The sequence below is a fragment of the Phalaenopsis equestris genome, unplaced genomic scaffold (genome assembly GCF_001263595.1).
Source record: "Phalaenopsis equestris unplaced genomic scaffold, ASM126359v1 Scaffold000107, whole genome shotgun sequence".
NCBI classification, from domain to species: Eukaryota; Viridiplantae; Streptophyta; class Magnoliopsida; order Asparagales; family Orchidaceae; genus Phalaenopsis; species Phalaenopsis equestris.
Genome location: NW_018164549.1, coordinates 4,182,152 through 4,200,554, shown reverse-complemented (window position 1 = coordinate 4,200,554; position 18,403 = coordinate 4,182,152). Strand labels below are relative to the sequence as shown.

Genomic DNA, 18,403 nt, shown 5'->3' with positions numbered 1-18,403 from the left:
GCGAAATGAATATATTCGTGATAGGGTTGGTGTAGCTCCTGTGACGGATAAAATTAGAGAAAGTCGTCTTAGATGGTTTGGTCACATTAAACGCCGACCATCTGATGATCCGATTAGGAGAGTAGATGTTTTAGATTCGACTTGTGTTAAGAAAGGCAGCGGTAGACCTAGGAAGACTTGGGCTATTGTATTAAAAATGATCTTAATTTACTAGAATTAAATGAAAATATGACACTAAATAGGACGCAATGGAGAAAAAGGATTCATGTAGCAGACCCCACGTAGTGGGCTTAAGGCTTTGTTGTTGTTGTTGTTGAGATAATTGTTTGATGCGAAACTTCCTATGAGAATAAACACATACATTTGCATCCACGACTTTAGCTACATTCAGCCTACTTATATGCTTAGGAACTTTATTTGTCCACCCTAGTACAAGTCAAGTTCATTGGAGAACTTGAAGAAGTCATCATGCTTGCAACCAAGACATAGTTTCCACTAGTCCTTGAGAATATGAGGGTGTGGTTCTATTGACCGAGCTTAGTAGATCAGGGATCATACAATTTTTTTTCTGCTAACATGGCAATGAGGAATTATCGGATTTCCCAAGAGGTATGCTTAGGACATAGATATAGATGGATGTTGTCAAACAACATAAAAACAATATCAATCTTGCACTTGTATGAGTTGCAAGTAAAGTTCTTATCATATTTTTGGTGAATATTTTGTAGTGATTATAATAATTGCAGGCTTGAATAGTTAAGTGAAAAAAAATTACTTGCAAGCTTGATCATTACTCATATTCTAAGCATCATGTTTTACATAACTTATCACAAAGAACATGTAAAAAACATAAGGGATTATTTGGTTGCAAGTATATAGAATTCAATAATATTTAAAATACAATTATTTGCAATACATGAAGTAGTTAAATTGATTGGACAACAAATTTTGGAGATTTCTTTTTTGTGTATGGTTAAAAAAATCAAAATTTTAAATAATAATAATAATAACAACAACAACGATGATGAAAGAACCTAATACACAACACTAGCAAAGATGTATGTCCCGTGAGAGTTGCAGGAATGAGGTTGGAGGTTATCAGAGAACGAGTAGGTCACAATCTTAATGAGATTGCAATTTTTTCCCAAGCCATTGATAGGCGTCATCAATGAGGAGGGGCATTGTCAGGGTCTGTGCATGCAACATGAACTTGATGTCATTGTGCGAAGGCTTTGTGTGAGTGTCATCGATGCAAAAGCGTCATTGGACAGGTGAAGTGTAGTGTCAACATGAGGTTATGGTGATGATTCTTCAACGATAAGGAGGATGTGAATGCTTCTACATGGTTGGAATTACCTCGAATTAAGTAAATTCCAAGTCCATAGAAAATGAAATACTAGGCATGTTCCAAAGAGTTTAACAATTTACTTTGGATTTATTTTTCTTCCATCCAAACAATTTTTTTCTTTCAAATAATTATTCTTTTTTTTCCCATCCAAATACTTAAATTTTCAAAAAAAAAAAAAGTTCATTTGGTTCATTTGGTTTACTCTATACTGGTTTACTCTATACACATATTACATCAAAACAAACAGCTCATCAATGCAACATCAATCATCCCAAATAACTCAACAATTGATACCAAAACAAAAGCACTCATACGTAAGCTAAACATTGAAAGAGTGATCATATGACACAAAAATTTTCTTAAAGGCCATTTTTTTTCCCGAGATCCACCAAATTTTGAAAATATATCTTTTGATTAAGAAGAATATGTGCACGTATCTATAATTTACTGAATTTCAAATGCAAAATTTGGTGATGAATGGTTCTGTTCCCACTTTCCTTTCACTGGTTTATTAGGAGATATGGTTCTTCACCGTTGGATTTGTCTAACATATTTCTATTATTCATTCAGCACAGCTTCTATTCCGCTTGACACAAGCTACCCATTACCATTTATGGTAAACCAACTAATTTTTAGGATAATATTTTGACATGCAACACCATTTCTTACACTTAGTTGGTAAATGCGACTTTGGCCCCTTGAGTTTAAAGATTATACATAATTGATTTTGCACTATGTAAGAAGTGCCCAAATTCATCTCCTAAAAAATACTTTTAAAATTGATATTCACCAAACACACCAAACATTCTTCCTGAATCTATACTCTTAAAGTCGCTCTAGGAAATGACTGCAATAATCTGTCAATTATCATGGCGAGTCTTTTCTCCATCTCTACAAACTACCTTCCTATGACAAATGTATGATTGTCCATATTCACTCATGTCTTTATTAAAATAGTACTATTCTTCTAATTTTTGCCAGATTTCCTCACTAGCCACGTTTTAGAGGATGCTGAAAACAAAATTATATTTGAATTACACCCAAACCTTACTAACACATCCAATTAGAGAAAAGAGTGAAGATGAGAGGGAGAATAAAAAGTGAGAAGCTCTAAGATTTTAGTATGTGATTGTATAACATGAGATCTCTCCGCGATCCCTTATTCATATGTTTGAATCCGAATTTGAGGGTTATAGGAAAGACAAAATAAATAAATAAATTACATTGTTAAGCCTGAAAGTAGTTGCCATAATATATATATGAGGCATATAATCTGTGATTATATTAGAATGACTACTAGTTATTTAAGTAAGAATTCGGCTAGAAGAAGCCAATAACTTTTCATTAAATGAAGATAACAACTTGACTAGAGAAGTTGCAATAGCTAGTATGAATTTTAGCACGTAAATCTTGGGCTTGAGTAAATATGCTTGGTCTTGGCGGAGTCAACCTGAGTGGTAGTTGATTTGAGTAGACTCTTGCTCATCAAGATCCTAGTGAGTTCAAATAGAACTTGGCGACTTCATACTGACCATAATGAGTACATACCAATCCCGAAGAGTTATCTAGAATTATGCAATTGAGCCTTCAAGATATTTGGATTTATATTTGCCAACCCAAAAAAAAAAAAAAAACCTATCTTCCTGTCCATGCCACAAAGTCCCAACTAAATAATGAACCAAGGTGGAGCATAAGAATAGCAAAAAGAGTTTAGTGTATCAAAGGACTCAACTGTAACAAGTGCAAAGGTTATTAAGCAACAATCAGTGTAACTAGTGGAAAATGACGGTAAAGTGATTCCCACTAACATCAACATAACATATAATTAATCCCTTAAATTTGAAATTGTTGAAAAATTAATTTTCCAATAAAAAGAAATAGGTACTGGCTTAGTTATCTATAAGTCGGCTCTAATTTCACTATTTAAAGTGAAGACACTTCACACTTCAAAATGCCTTAGCAATGTCACACATTGACATGTGTAAAACATCCTTGGCATATTTACAACACTCATAAAATCATGCCTAAGAAGTTTCCCAAAAAGTATAGTTGGACAATTAAAACATGAAAGTTAACTTCGGTTAAATCTTTTTCCTTTTAATTTGGTATGATGTCCTTATTTTGGCTCCCATCTTATTCATTTTTCATTAATTTATTTCAGTCTTTTCAAATCAAGCCTCAGCAAACACTAATTTGTTACCCCGTCTCCAATTCATCTTGCCCGTGATCTTCATCTTGTTAAGCCAACCACATCACTGATCCTCTACCAAGTCTGCTATTCCCCCACTGTTTCTCACGCCATAAACACTTTCTAACATCATTATTATGCATTCGAAGACCATTTTCTTCAACTCAAAGACCACGTCTCTCTCCTTATGCCCAATTGTGATTTAACTTTACTTTTCATAATCATAATTTCATATGAATTGTCTTCTCATGAGGTTTTCTTTCTTTCTTTTTTTTGTGCGGTTTATTTTTCACTAGTTCTCTTCAAAGTAGATATTATTTATCTTCATTCTTCATTAAAGCTTTTTATTTTAGATTTTCTCAACTTTTTTTTTTCAACAGTAAATGTTTAAGGGTTTTTAATAATAATAAAAATTGATATTAACTGTTTAAATTACATACCTTAAATTAAAAAAAAAAATTGTCTCTATCCCATATCATGTCCATTTTTTTACAATTATGTTGTAATGCATCCTATTTTTTACAATTATACTATGATATGTCGTTTAAGTGGATAGTTGAACGTAGTTTTTAATTAAAATAGCTTATTTTGATTTTGTGTTGCATGAAATTTAGTTTTCATGCATGTTGAGCATCATTGTCGTCTAGCATTGATAGATAATTTTTAAGACATTTTTTTCTTATGTTATTCAATTGCTAATACACTCAATTTTTTTTTTAAGATCTCCACTTCTTTAATGTGCCACGTTTATCATATGCTATGGCTCAGATGGATCATTCGGCCATTGTATGCCATTCACCGTTAAAAATATGATTGATGATAGAGCTGGGAGGAAGAGTGGTGGACCAAAATTAAAAAAACTTGAATATTTACATTAGAAGATTGCTAAACAAGGATTAACACTAGATGTAGCTATCAAAAGAATGAATGATCAAAGAAGGGTTAAAAATGTCACTTCAAAATAGTTGGGGTGTTGATGATGGTGATGACAGCAACGATTGTATGGATATGAAGTTACAAACATCCATGCTCTTCATTTTAGAAGGTATCAAACTTTTACATCATAAAGAAGGCTGATTGATCAGATAAAGTTATCCATAGAATGATAAAATTATGTTATTAGCATGACAAAAACGAAAGAGAATCAACACAAATTAAATTATTTTCTATGCAGATAACCAGTAAGCTAATCACACGTTAACACAATTATGAAAACACACTCAGAATAATTTTGTTGGCTCATGAAAAAAAAAAAGTACATCACAAATTCCTGCAATGATATGATTAATATAATTTAAACCAAGATGCCAAGAACGAAACAATTCATCAAAAATAAAATCAACATGGTCTCTTGAACTTACAAACCAACAACTTTCAAGTCAAGGAGAGAAGGGCAAACTGATAATGCAATAGCAAATGCAGGGCCATCCATTTTATCGATATTGTGCAGGTGCAAACTCCTCAAATGTGCCCTACCAGGACAAAGGGAAAAAGGGTTTTATGAACTTACAAATATGTTTCCATTTTAAAACAGTATCAGACAACCGCAACGTACCCTGCAGCAGAACCATCAGCACTTAAAGCAAGCAAGCAAGATCTAGTAAGTATACAAGGTTCCTTTCCCTGCCTAGGCCTTCTTTCACTCCATGAAAGACCTAATAATTCCGTGGAATTTCTGGAGGAATAAGATGAGCTTCTAATAACATCTTCATTTGCTACTGATTTGGGCCATATGCCAAGCTTAAGGGACCTGAATTTGAAATGCAAGTGAGATTAAAAATGAAGACAAATAAATTAAATTTAGGAAACTGAAGATTAGCATTCATCAATATGATGATAAAAAAGAATAAAACATTAAAAAGTCAGTTTAGTCAGTGAAATAGAAGAATGAAATTATTTCTTATTTTTTGGAAGTAACTTTAATCAATAAAACTTGATTTTCCATTTTTTAAAATGGACGGTAACAGCAGCAACCATCACCTGGTCCAAATAATTCAGGCACAATTCAGGGGACTTCGATGAAATTCACTTTTGCAGTTAGTTCTCAACAATATACTTTTTACACTTTTACTCATAATTGCATGCCGTTGCGAACTGGAAAAGAAAAGCAATCAATTATGCCACTGATGGCAACTAAAATAATTTCAAAACAGCAAAGAAAATGGATGGCGAGATTACTAAAATTCAAAACAAACTCAAAAGCTGCTCAGTTTATGGGTCAAGGTTCGATACTTGAAATACATGTTCTTTGAACATATATGAACTTAATATTAAACAGTTAATGATTTCATATCAGCTCAAAATGATTTTAATTGGTTCAAATTCAAGCTTGTTTTAACTTAAAATACCCAAAACTTGCTCAGTTGTGGTCAATGTTCAATATTTCCATTAAATGTTTTTGGAACGTGTATCAATTTAATATTAAGCAAGTGATGATTTTAAGCCAGCTCAAAAGGATATTAAATCCATTTGGTTTCAATTTGTTATAGTTTAAGACATCTCAGAGAGGACAATAAATTAGTTTGAGTTGAGTTCAGATTGCAACAAATTTGCCATGTTGTCATTCAATGATTTTAACATACATATTGAAAATTATTTTCACAAAAAACAAGTGAGTTTTGAGTATAAGATCAAATACACAAGCAACAAATGAATCATTAAATATGCATATACATATACATTATACATACATACATACGTAAATATAAATGGCAAGGAGTTGGATTAAAAATATTAAACCAGCAATCCGCAATGGCTCAAAAAAGAAAGAAAATCACACTTCTCACACGCTCAAGTAAAATTTCCTCCACTGCCTGATGGCATTTCACCAATCCCAAATAGCGAAAGAAACTTTGGTCATTCCCTGTTCTCCCACCTTCAAACCTTCCCAAAACAGACACCAGCCAAATCCAGCCACTGCCATCTAAAAGCCCCCTTGAGCATCTCTCCTCTCCCTACATAAATCGACCAAAGAGCATCCAAATAGGTAAATTCTACCATCGAGCTAATAATGTGCGCGTTCGTAGGATTTAGCATGAGTACAACAATCTTTCAAAGCTCCAATAAAGCTCGACGACAAGTACAATAATGGTCTAAGGTCCAATGACTTAGCGAAAGGAAAAGTTGCGCAAAGGGTTGGTTCGATCGGATCAGTTAAAAATTTTATTAAACCATATAACAGACAAATCCAAACCAACTAAATAAAATATAAAACCAACCCAAAATAAATTGAATTCAATTGAGTTTATTTGGTTTTGCTTTTGGTTTTGGTTTAAACGAATTTTTAAATTCTAATGAATGTGTACATTCGGTCAATTCGGATTTGATGGGTTGCCAGATTTGTTAAGCAAATTGTACAGCTGCAAAAACCTCCCCGATCTAGATAAGAGTGAATGAAATTTTGGGTTAATGCATTAGTTTTAAAAAAGCAATATAGCCACCTCAAAGAGACTCTAAACGGATAGTTGGTGAAGCGTAGCAGCTGAATCCTATACATCATTCAATTGTGTCATCATTGAAAATGGCGACTCTTTTTTTTTTGTTTAAAAAAACCTCAAAAAAATAAAACCATGAATGCTACAAAAAAGTGTAGCTCAAGTATTCCCTCTGCACCGCCTGAAAGCTGAAACAAGTTGCTTTCCCTTTGGAAATTTAACAAATTATATGGTAATGGATTGAAGACAATTTTCTGTGTAAAATACTAGTAAAAATCTGTGATTAAAACCAACAAAGTAGTCCACCAGTCCGAGTTTCCCATCTAGTTCTAGCAAAAAGCAAATGCACTGTGGTTGTCAGCTCCTCCAAACAAAGCTTAGCAGAACTCTAGGCATAATTTAATGTTGAACTCGCAGCCCAATCACTCCATGCTACATGCACCCAGCTCGACCAATCTAGAGAATTCGTAATGGATCATCCAATGATAAACTAAAATTATTGTTTCAATATTCCGTCCAGTCAAAAACATATATAATATCTGCTCCTCCTGAATGAATGGATCCTACCATCATGTTCTTGAGCCAATTTCTATATAGCTAAAGGCACTTCCAGCGGATCCATGGTATTGGCATACCGTCTCAGATTACTCGGCCAATCAAGGAAAACCAAGCTAATGCTTATTCGAAGTTAAAAAGGGATAGTTTCAACGATAAGATAAATCTTTAAAAGCACCTCAAAATACATTAACCCAAAAGTCAAATTGTTGAAAGTCGTAACAACCCTGGATTGGATTTCATTGTAAAAGACCCATGTTAAAATCCAGAAATTACACGGAATCCTGAATTCATGTTAAGTCAGACAAGTTATCCGAAAATCTATTTTAAATGCAAATTAAGAGTATGAAATTTGATAAAATATATAGAACTTCTAAATAATTATATCTGATCTCTTTGGCAATTTTATAAAAAACAATAATAAAGAACCGCTAACAACAAACTCCAACCCAACTTGCCGACATGACTCAGGATTAAGATTTCCTTGCCATTGAGGTTGTAAATCACTCAGCTCACCTTTCATAGGATGTAAGCCCCAAACCATTTTGATTTGGTCACTACAAACCCAACAAGCCTACTTTATCAAACTTCAACCTTTGCACCTTCATCAAAATGCAAGCACCTCCTTACTTTCCTCGATCATTCACAATTGTGTCGATTCACCAGTGCAACCTAAAGGGAATGAAATTTACCTAATTGAGAATTACTAGATACATAATTGCATTAATATATGTGTTAAGATACCACAGCACCGTAATGGAACTCGTTCCAAAAGTGCTATAAGCTAAACCAAATAAAACAAAATCAACAATGTCTCTAGAACACATTTCTCGAGTTAAATTAAAGTCCCGTCATTAATCAATAGTTCCTTCCTATAAATAGGATGAATAAATAAAGGGGCAAGCATTTATACGAAATATCAACCTCAAATCTATATGAATCTTTTAAACATCAAAAGATCCTCTTTGTATCAATTTGCCCAACATAAAAAAGTCCAACCAGAGTTTTAAATAATATTGCTAGAGTTTAGCAATTATTTTAGGAGCCACAGAAAACGATAATAAACATTATATTTCCTATAAAAATGACTTCCTTCTTATTAAACAGTTTCATGCAAAAGGTAAGGAAATCAAAGGCAGTGCTAGAACTGCAACCTGTTGAAAATAAGAAGGGCATCATAGCAATTGCAGAGATTTGTCAAGCATGCCCTTAGTTATTATGAGATTTTGGAAAAAGCGATAGAAAAAAAAAAATTATTTCATAAACCTGAGGCATATATTGCCAGCATTAAAAACAAAATTATTGGGAAGATAGAAATTAGTTGAAGTCTTACTTAAGGGCTTTCCCAGCTCGTTGTATCATAGTAGAGACGACCGTATTATTAATCTTTGGATCCTTCGCAGTCAAGTCAATATTACAGTAGCATAATGGATCTCCGGCACACTTACTGAACATGGAGCATGCAGCCGCTGCTTGACAAAGACTTCGTGTATCTAGGATGGAAAATACCTTCAAATCACCAAAATATAAAATTATCAGATTAGTTTCATCTGTTTTGAATATTGCAAACAGCTGCTATTTCTTGATTTGGATTAAAAAGTAAGCTTTAACACCACATCAAATCTCATATCATGCTGTAAAGATGAACAATCATAAACCAGAAGAATTCATGAATTGAATATGAAAAAATCCAGAAAACAAGCATACGAACTTGAACAAAAACAATATAAAAAAGGAATGATCATCATTTGACTATGATTTCAATAAGGTAAAAGGAGTGGTTACATAAATACCACCCAATTCTTATCTATTTACATAGCTAACACCTAAACTCTAATTTTTTACATTTATGCCACTCAGATCTTTCATAGCACATCAAAAAGACCACTATTTTAATTTAAAAAAATGAAATACACCTTTTCATGCATAGGTGAGTTGGCATATCTGTAAAAATTGAAGTTTAAGTGTTAGATATGTAAATACATAAGAACTGAGTGGTATGCATGTAAATCTTCCAAAGTTAAATACATGGATAATACAAATAAAACCTAATTAGATGAAAATCCTTTATAAATCACACATAGATATGAAAAGGGATCATTCAGAAAAATGAAAAACCATGTATAGTAGATAAATGTCAGAATCATGTCACTCATAATGTTTTTTTTTCATTATGTGTGTGCTTCTCTTTTGTTATTTAATTTGTGATATATCATTCTTGATTGTCGTATTCAAGTTATTTGTTGCATTTCAACAACAACAAGCCTTTATCCTACTAAGTGGGGTCAGCTACACTACATGAGGTCAGCTACATGAATCCTTTTTCTCCATTGTGTCCTATTAAGTGTCATATTTTCATTTAATTCTAATAAATTAAAATCGTTTTTTTATAAAATAAGCCCAAGTATTTTTAGGTCTACATCTAACTTGCTTAAGATATCTCAAATCTAAAACAATTACTCTCCTAAACGGATTATGAGATGATCGACGTTTAATGTTACCAAACTATCTAAGACGACTCTCTCTAATTTTGTTGTCACTGGAACTACACCAATCCTTTCACGGATACATTACACCATATTGTTTACTTATCTCCACCATTAAAAGACTAATGAATACTAGCTAAATAAAACAAAGGTCAAGCATAAGTTGATTGAAGAAATATCCTGCAATGGATAACACATAAGTGGTGCCTTCAAGTGCTATATCTTTCTCTAAGCGCATAAAATTTATTATCTCCCGTGTCACTGAGAAGGAAGTAAATAAATAAAATCAACTAAAAGATTGCATTCTTTCACCAAAATCTCTAAAATTAACATACAAACAATATACATTTCCATTGAATAAATGTATATTCAATGACATCCCCAAGTTTCCAAAACATAAAAGAAATTAAAGTATATTTGAACTGATGGCAAAGATGATAATGATGAAGATGAGTCCGAAGTTCTAATTAAAGTTTGCCTAAAGGATAGAAAAGAAACATATTTATCCCTAAATGTGAGCAACCCATATACAAAAGATCACAAATGCTTCCCAGTGCCCACAATAAGTTCATATTTAATACAGCTCAAAAATATATTGACTTGGCTTTTTAGCCTATATGAATGGGACGCAAATTTTTTGGGCATATTTTAAAATAGAAAATAAAATAAAATCAAGATACTTGATTACTCAACACAAGACAAAAGTAAGCTATCAACAAGAGCTCCCAATGCTCAATAGTTACTTATTTGAATCAAAAGATGTTGCCTTTTAGGGTTTGTTTGTGACAATTTTTCCTCTGCTTTGTTTTTCAAATCAATATCATGCTTTTGTTTAGCTATTGCTTCCTTGTTACTATCAGAAATTACTATGATAAGAAACAACTTTGACAACAGTATTTGCTGGAGTACAGGAAATGCAACAAAGCTGCTAAACATTTTTTTTTTAATTTAACGTTTACAATACCTACATCTGATTTGAAGTTGATTTTCTTTACAATCATCTTTACAATGCCTATTTTAAGACGTCCTATCAAACAAACACCAGCTTTCTAAATGCTTTGTATTGCTCATTCTATTTATGACAAATGTATAATATTATTATTAATAGAGAATATTCTAGTCAAAAAACTTCAAGAAATTGAAACCTAAGCTTATCACACGTCACCTAGCAGGCTAGCACTTATAAAACATGCTATAACCCCCACAAAAACAGGCTGTATGCGTGGATTTTTGGATTGAATCTAAGTCATATTTGTGTCACAATGACAATCCTGTGCTTCATACCATAAAAACGACAGCTAAAGTACTTGAAATTTTAATTAATATGGTTGCATTTAGAAACGTATTGATTTAAATTAAACTTAATAACCCCTCGACCAAGCAGTAAAATTCAAATTAATTTAAATTCTTGTAAAATTGATCCATGGCTAGGCCTTCCACCCACTGACCAAGTTAACTGATGCAGGTGCTTACAATTTGCAAGCGGCACAGGACGGGTTATAACACAGTGAGCCAGACGAATGCCATTGCCCAAACAAGAATTTACCAGACCCACATAACTTCCCCACACTTTCAACCTTTAGCACACCATCCGGAAGACGAAGTAAAAGGGGTGAAGCATTGATTTACTTACTTTAACAGTGAGATCCGACGGAAGAGGCCAGGACGCAGCGTTGTGAATGGAAGCACGCCTCCTGGCGGAACGAATAGCGGCTTCATGAATGGCCGACGCAACGCGCATGGCGTTTTCGATCAGCTTCTCCTTCTCCAAATCCTGAGCAGTCAAATCGAGGATGCGCTGGAGTGAGAGGTCAATGGAGACGGAAGGGTCTCGAAGCCCAAGGAGCGACGCCATGGAACCGTCAATGGTGGCGGAATTTGGTAAGACCGTCGTGTCGCCGATCGGCGAGATGTCACCGGAGCAGGAACGTTTCGAGGAGGAGGAAGAAGGGAGAAGGGCCTCCATCGCCGGGGTTGAGCTGGAGGAGGTCGAGATAGAGGGCTTCGTTCTGGTAGGATTCGTAAAAAAGAACGACGATGGAGAAGATTCGCCCACTCGGGCAGTGGAAGAGGAGGTCCAGCTGAAGATATTGCCATATTAATACCAACTAAAATAAGAAGTTGCATATTTACCCATTTAGCAAACGGTATTATAAATTTTATTTTACTCTTTTCATATAATAATTGAAATGTGAAAATATATATTTGTTGCATGTGTAAGTATATACGAATAGGGCTGTCAAAACGGCTCGTTGTTCACAGTTCGTGTTCGGTTTGTTAAGAAGCTTATGTTCGACTCGTTCCTTAAGTTAACGAGCCGAACAACTAAAATACTACTAATTAATTAATTAATTTTATATATATATATAATTGATTAGTAGTATATTTAAAAAATTAAATTGACTACAAAGATTTATACTCATATAAAATATTAATGAAGAAATTAGAATAAAAATTATTAAATTAGATTCAAATAATGTTTTAAATCTTATCATGATCTTTAACATCATATGGCTAAGTAATTAGGATTGTCAAAATGACTCTTTGTTCGTGAACGGCTAGTGTCCAGCTCGCTGAACAAACGAGCCGAACACAAAAACACCGAGCTTGAAGTAGCTCTTTTACACCCCTATATATGAATTAGATGGTATCTGTGTAAACGGAATTATTTCATACGGTCACTACATGCAGAAATACATAAGATGTCTGATATTCACCGTCCATCACAACAAAGATGTATAACAGTGAACCCAATTTAAAATTTTTTTTTTAGGGTTGTTTGTTGTGATGGACGGTAGATATCAGACTCCGTATGCATTTTTGCATACGGTGTCCGTATGAAATAATTTTTCGTGCAAATGCCCAAAAATATATACATTTATAATACACACCAAAAGCTTTTTTAAAAAATATTATTTCGAACAATAGAGCTTAACAACCATATTTCCAATAAATTACAGTGAAACACAACATAACAATTACTATTTTCAACATAAATAAATAATAAATAAAAAAGGGTATAAATGTAAAATAATTTTCAAATAGAGACACTATTAGGAATCCCCTTCCCTGTCAGCCCGCCCACTCCACTGAAGTCGGAAGCATTCGGATACAGCAGAGTATAGGGCAGACGAACACCTCCATTTCTGTTCTTCAACTCCTCATCTGAATTCCTCTTCAAAATATTCTTTTCAATTTCGACCAATCTCTCGCCGAATCTATGGAATGCCTGTAATGCCGCAGCTTCCTTGGTCCAATCTGAAGAGTCTCGCTGGCCGAGGTACATCTCGTCTGACGAATGTCGGGATAAGATTTCTATCAGCGCGACGCCTAAGATGCTCTGAGATTGTCCTGTGATCAGACATGAAGTTTTAGAACAGATATTGATGATTTGAAGATTATCCTTATAACTAAAAGCATACCTGTAATCGTCCTCAAGAAAACCAAATCGGGGTTCTCCCTGAGCTCCTCAAACTCCGGCGATCCATCCTCCGGAATCCACCGCCGGCTAATGGTGGGCCGATTCGGGGCATAGCCGGCGTAGGGATACTGCCCGAAGTTCACGGCGGCGTGGAGGGCGGAAGCAATCCATATGATTGTGGTGCAGGCATTTCCGAGTTCCGATACAGTGCGCATCTCCGGCCACCAAGGTTCGTCCCTCTTGTCGCCATGACCGATTTCTCTTATCTCTCTCCACCACCCCTGCAGCTCCCCGTCGGCGCAGACTTCATCGTCGTCGGGGTAGTAGATGGCGCAGTAGTCGATTACCCAGGCCTCGATGGCTGACCAGATTGCGAGGCCATCGACGGCGTAGGGATAGTCTTCGATTAGGAGACGAAGGTTGTTAGGGTTTGTCGGGTCTTCGATCGCCACACCTCTGCATATCAATACATGGTATTAGTGTTTTATTCTTATATATATAAATACATCTTATTTGGGTCTGTCAAAAATGATCCGGCTCTCCCAGACTTAAAAAATATTATGGCCATACATACATACCTCCTTAACAGATCAGCTGGGAGACCTTGTTCGGTGAACTTCCAACTCCGATACACTGCCGATGACATCTCCATCGCAAACTTACCAGGGAACACGGTAGCCTCCAGAATACCACCGGCATTAATGAGAAGCTGCCTTGCCAGCGCGTTTATGTTCATCGTGTCCCTGTAATGCGGGTACAGCAGCTTGTGTATCGGGTGAATCACGCTCAGTTGTCGGTGAGTAGCTATAACAAACGGTTCTATGGCTGCATGAGTGTTCAACCTGCAGACTCACTTAAGTCAGCACATAGTGTTTTTGTTATGTAAAAACAATGCGGATACGAAGAAATTCACGTCGCAACGTGGTTTCAGAGTGCAAATGAGTCAACTCACTTTGTGCGGATATGAATAAATTTTTATAATAGATCAAATTAACACTAATTATTAAAAAAAAAACCATCAATACAAGAGAAGAAAATTTGAGTTATGCGTACCAATGACTTATGAGTTGGTGGACGCCGGAATCGTTAACGGCGGCATAAGCCTTCGCAAGCTGCCAAACGGCCCCGTCAACGCCGCCATCATCGTCGCCCTCCCCATTCTCCGGCGGAGTGATGACACGACTGACGGCGCCGAGCTCTTCTCCCTCCGAATGAGGAAGGCTCAGCTCTATGGCCAGCGGTTTCAGAGTTCCGTCTTCACGGAGGAAGAGAAGAGTCCTGGACGCGTACACCTTGTTCGGAGTGCTCTTGTTTATGCGGTTCAGATAAGGCATCAAAGTATCGTGATGGTCCAAGATAAAAAGCTTGCTTTTTTCCAATGCCTGCGTGTTATTATTATACCAGAAGTTATCATCAAATCTTGCAGAGCATAAGTTAAAAGAAGTTAGGGTCTGTTTGGGGATATTCACCGTCGATCATCATGATTTTGGACAATTTTTTTTTTTTTAAATGTTAAAAGTGGGTCTCATCGAAACGGTATCCGCACGAAATGATTTTTTCTGTTTGGAGCAGGAAAACAGCGGTGGTAGCTTTCTGGCGGAGATTGGCTTTTTAAAAAGAAAAAATTTGTAATAGTCACTTAACCTCGTTTTTTAGCAAATTATTCAATAAGTCGGGGCAGCTGTAGCTTATTCAATAATCTGTTGATAAGTTCATTAAAAATAATTCGTTAATAAGCTAGGTGCGATGACTATCATAAATTTTTATTTTTTGAAAAAATCAGACCGCTACTAGTAAGTTGTCACCGCATTTAGATAGATGCGGTGTAAAAATACTATTTTTAGCATTTTCAAAACGCAGTTTATCCAAACAGATAAGGTGTATTTTAAAAATATCACTGCATCAAATAAGCTGCCTCAAACGAGACTTTAGTCTTACTTGTTGGACGGTGAGGCCGCTGAGGTTCCTTTCAATGTGAAAAGCTGTTATGGAACTCTCATGGCTGCCATAAGTATTGGGATCGAGCTGGCTCCTGGGAGGAAAAGCTTGAAGACGGCTTATGATGACTGGGTTGACTCCTGCTAGCATCTCCCTAGCAAATTCTTCGTCTGTTCTCCATGCATATTTATCATCTACATCATCAAAAATAGATTATATTACTCTAATCCCAATCAATGTGGTAGAATGGAGAAAGAATCACCTGTTCAAAATAGTTATAGGATGGTCGTTGATTATCATTATATGATATAATGTATGTGAATTTAACAGTTTCTTATTATATGCAGAACTCCAGAAAAATTTCTTATTCAGACTCCGGATGTATATCTACGTGAGGAGTCCAATAAAATGTCGCCACGTGCGCTACATCACAGAAGCTATTTCGAATTATTGAAGTGAAATCACGGAGATTATTTCAGGATTATTTCAAGGTTATTTCAGAGTTATTAAAGAGAAATCATATATTTCACTTCAATCATCATAAAATAACTCGGAAATAATCCTGAAAATTTCTCCACAGTTCCCCTTCAATAATCTCAAAATAACTGTGGTGTTATTTCGGGATTATTGAAGTAAAATCGTAGATATTATTTCAGAATTATTTCGGGGTTATTACAGTATTTATGGTTCCACTTTAATATTTTTTAGATAAGTCTTACATAGCACACATGACAATATATTAGTGAGATTATCTGCACTTAGAGCTACTTTCATACACGGGAAATAAAATTTTATCCCTAGTAAAAGGATTTGAGATATATATATATATATATACATACATTTGATGACTTGAGGCAGAGGAAGCTTAAGGAAACGCTCGCCATCCGTTCTGAAGAGCTCTTTGATCATCTCGAAAGGAATTCGGTTCTTCAGCTCGTCGACGGCGGGGCAGTCGGGCAGCCGGAGGCCTCCTTCGTAGAGCTTCAGGACATCATCAAACGAGTCGAACTCGGTGGGAGTGTTGTCGAAGAGAGAGCTGAGTGTGGGAACTAGATATTGGACGATGGACTTGAGCGCGTAGGTGAGGAAGTCCGACATTTTCAGGTGGCCGAATCGCTCGTCGCGAGGGACGTAGATGTTGAGGCTGAGGAGTGGGAGCCGGCTCTCTGTGGCGGGATCTGAGGGGGACGACGAAGAAGGGGTTTAGAAAGTAAATAAGATTTTTAGAAGGGGTGACTTGTATAATTTTACATATTTACATATATGCGTTTAAATGTAATATTTTTCCGAAATTATGAGTAACTAGGTACCGGTTTTGGCCGGCGGCCGGCCGGTGCGGCCACGGCGAGGGTAAGGGTATTCCTTGGAGCCGCCGAGAACGGGTCGGGCGAGGTCGGGAGACCTATCGGGGTCGCCGAGATCGTTGTAGAGGGCATAGCCATAGACTCTATCGTGCTCCTGAAGCATGCCCTCAACGTTGTCCCCTCTGAGATTCTGGAGCTCTTCTTCTCTATACTGAACCAGAGTTTCTGGTGTCTTGCTGGGAAGATAACTCTGAATTAAATAATAAGGTTGGTCAAGGATACAATCAGTGGTTTGATTAAATTTCTTTATTTTTCGTTTATTTTCACTTTTTTTTTTTTTCTTTTTTAGAAAGATAAGCTTGAAGGACTATTTGTGAAGCATGGGCTCAGTTCATGTCCAGCTCTTTAAGAAATATTATTGTTCGTGTTTGTCTTTTTTGTTTATTAAAGACTTAGATACGAGTTCTCGAACAAAGAGCTATTGTGACAACCCTAATTACCCTATCGTATGATGTTGGGGGTTGAGCCGAGATTTAAATCTTATTATTTTTGTTAAAATAACATTTAAATATAATTTAATATATATTTATTCCAATTTTTAATTAACACTTTTAATTAGTTATAAATCTTTATAGCCTTGAAATCAATTAATTTTTTTTAAAATACTACTCATCAAGTATATATATATAAAATTATTAAAAGAAATAACCAATTCATAAAGTTTTAAATTATCTTAATTTTAAAATAATTCTCAAAGATATAAAATATTTCATATTAAAAAATAGCCATTGTTGATTGTATTTTGAAAAGTCATGGGAATATTTTGATTAATTTTTATTTTATATTTTCTCATACTTTTTCAAGAGCACGACCAATTGACCATTATTTAAGGATGTGCTTAAATATTTATCTTTAGTCGTTTTTTTTTTATTTCGAGCAAAAATAATAACTTTAACGAAATTTAATATTTTAATTGTTTTAATCTTTTTTTCCACTTTTACTTCTAACAAATTTTCTTGCAAGGTAGCATGAAGTCTAACAACAATGCTTATATCTTAATATATAAACTTCTAAGAATGTGACTTGCTGTCTCTAAGGACGTGTTTGGGGCAATGATGTGGTGTATCGTAGTTTTATTTGTTTGTCTGTATTTTTAAAAAACTTCAGGTAAAAGTTCTGTTTTGCAATTGGACCTAGTTAATTTCAATAGCTGCTAAATAGTTGGGGGTCTGATCTTTTGATTTTTTTTTAATGGTCACCACAGTTTTTTGAAACACGGCTTATGCTGCAGTAACTTTATAGTTGTTTTTTAAGAAAGTTGTAGCGGCCCAAATAGACCCTAAGTTTATAATTTTTTATTAAAAAAAAAGATTAATAAATATGGCCTCAAACTATAAAAAATTTAATGAAAATCTTTTGAATTTTCAGGGTTTTTCCATAAATGTAATATGAAACTCCAAATAAACTATTTACCAGAGAAGTCTACTCACATCGTTGACGAAGAAGACCCGATCGTACTTGTACCGGTCCGCCGGGTAGACCCACGAGTTGCAGTCAAAGTGAACGCGGTTCATTAGACCGGCGCCTTCCAAACTCAAGCTCTTGAGAAAAAACTCTGGACCGGTGGCGATTCTTCACAACCACCGCCCCCGGTTCTCCAAAGCCTTCTTCCCACTTGAACCTCACCGATAGAACCACCTCGCCGGCGGCCGGCGGCGGCGATGTCTCC

The 18,403-nt window shown here is 35.3% G+C and overlaps 2 protein-coding genes across 2 annotated transcripts in view; both read right to left on the bottom strand.

Annotated features, from left to right (window-relative positions):
* Positions 1-12,091, bottom strand: part of LOC110020867 (F-box protein SKIP17-like) — a 21,760-nt gene extending 9,669 nt beyond the window's left edge. Inside the window, exons 1-4 of the mRNA XM_020719136.1 lie at positions 11,645-12,091; positions 8,859-9,034; positions 5,092-5,286; positions 4,898-5,008 (exon numbers count right to left, since the gene is read on the bottom strand). Coding sequence (XP_020574795.1) covers positions 4,898-5,008; positions 5,092-5,286; positions 8,859-9,034; positions 11,645-11,977 — 815 coding nt within the window. The 5' untranslated portion in view covers positions 11,978-12,091. The remainder of the gene's footprint in view (positions 1-4,897; positions 5,009-5,091; positions 5,287-8,858; positions 9,035-11,644) is intronic.
* Positions 12,092-13,048: 957 nt separating this feature from the next.
* Positions 13,049-18,403, bottom strand: part of LOC110020829 (probable linoleate 9S-lipoxygenase 5) — a 6,536-nt gene continuing 1,181 nt past the window's right edge. Inside the window, 9 exon segments of the mRNA XM_020719085.1 lie at positions 13,049-13,362; positions 13,434-13,888; positions 14,011-14,274; positions 14,486-14,814; positions 15,371-15,564; positions 16,210-16,548; positions 16,681-16,924; positions 18,165-18,290; positions 18,292-18,403. The exon segment at positions 18,292-18,403 is cut by the window's right edge and continues 23 nt beyond it. Of these exon segments, the coding sequence (XP_020574744.1) occupies positions 13,049-13,362; positions 13,434-13,888; positions 14,011-14,274; positions 14,486-14,814; positions 15,371-15,564; positions 16,210-16,548; positions 16,681-16,924; positions 18,165-18,290; positions 18,292-18,403 (2,377 nt within the window).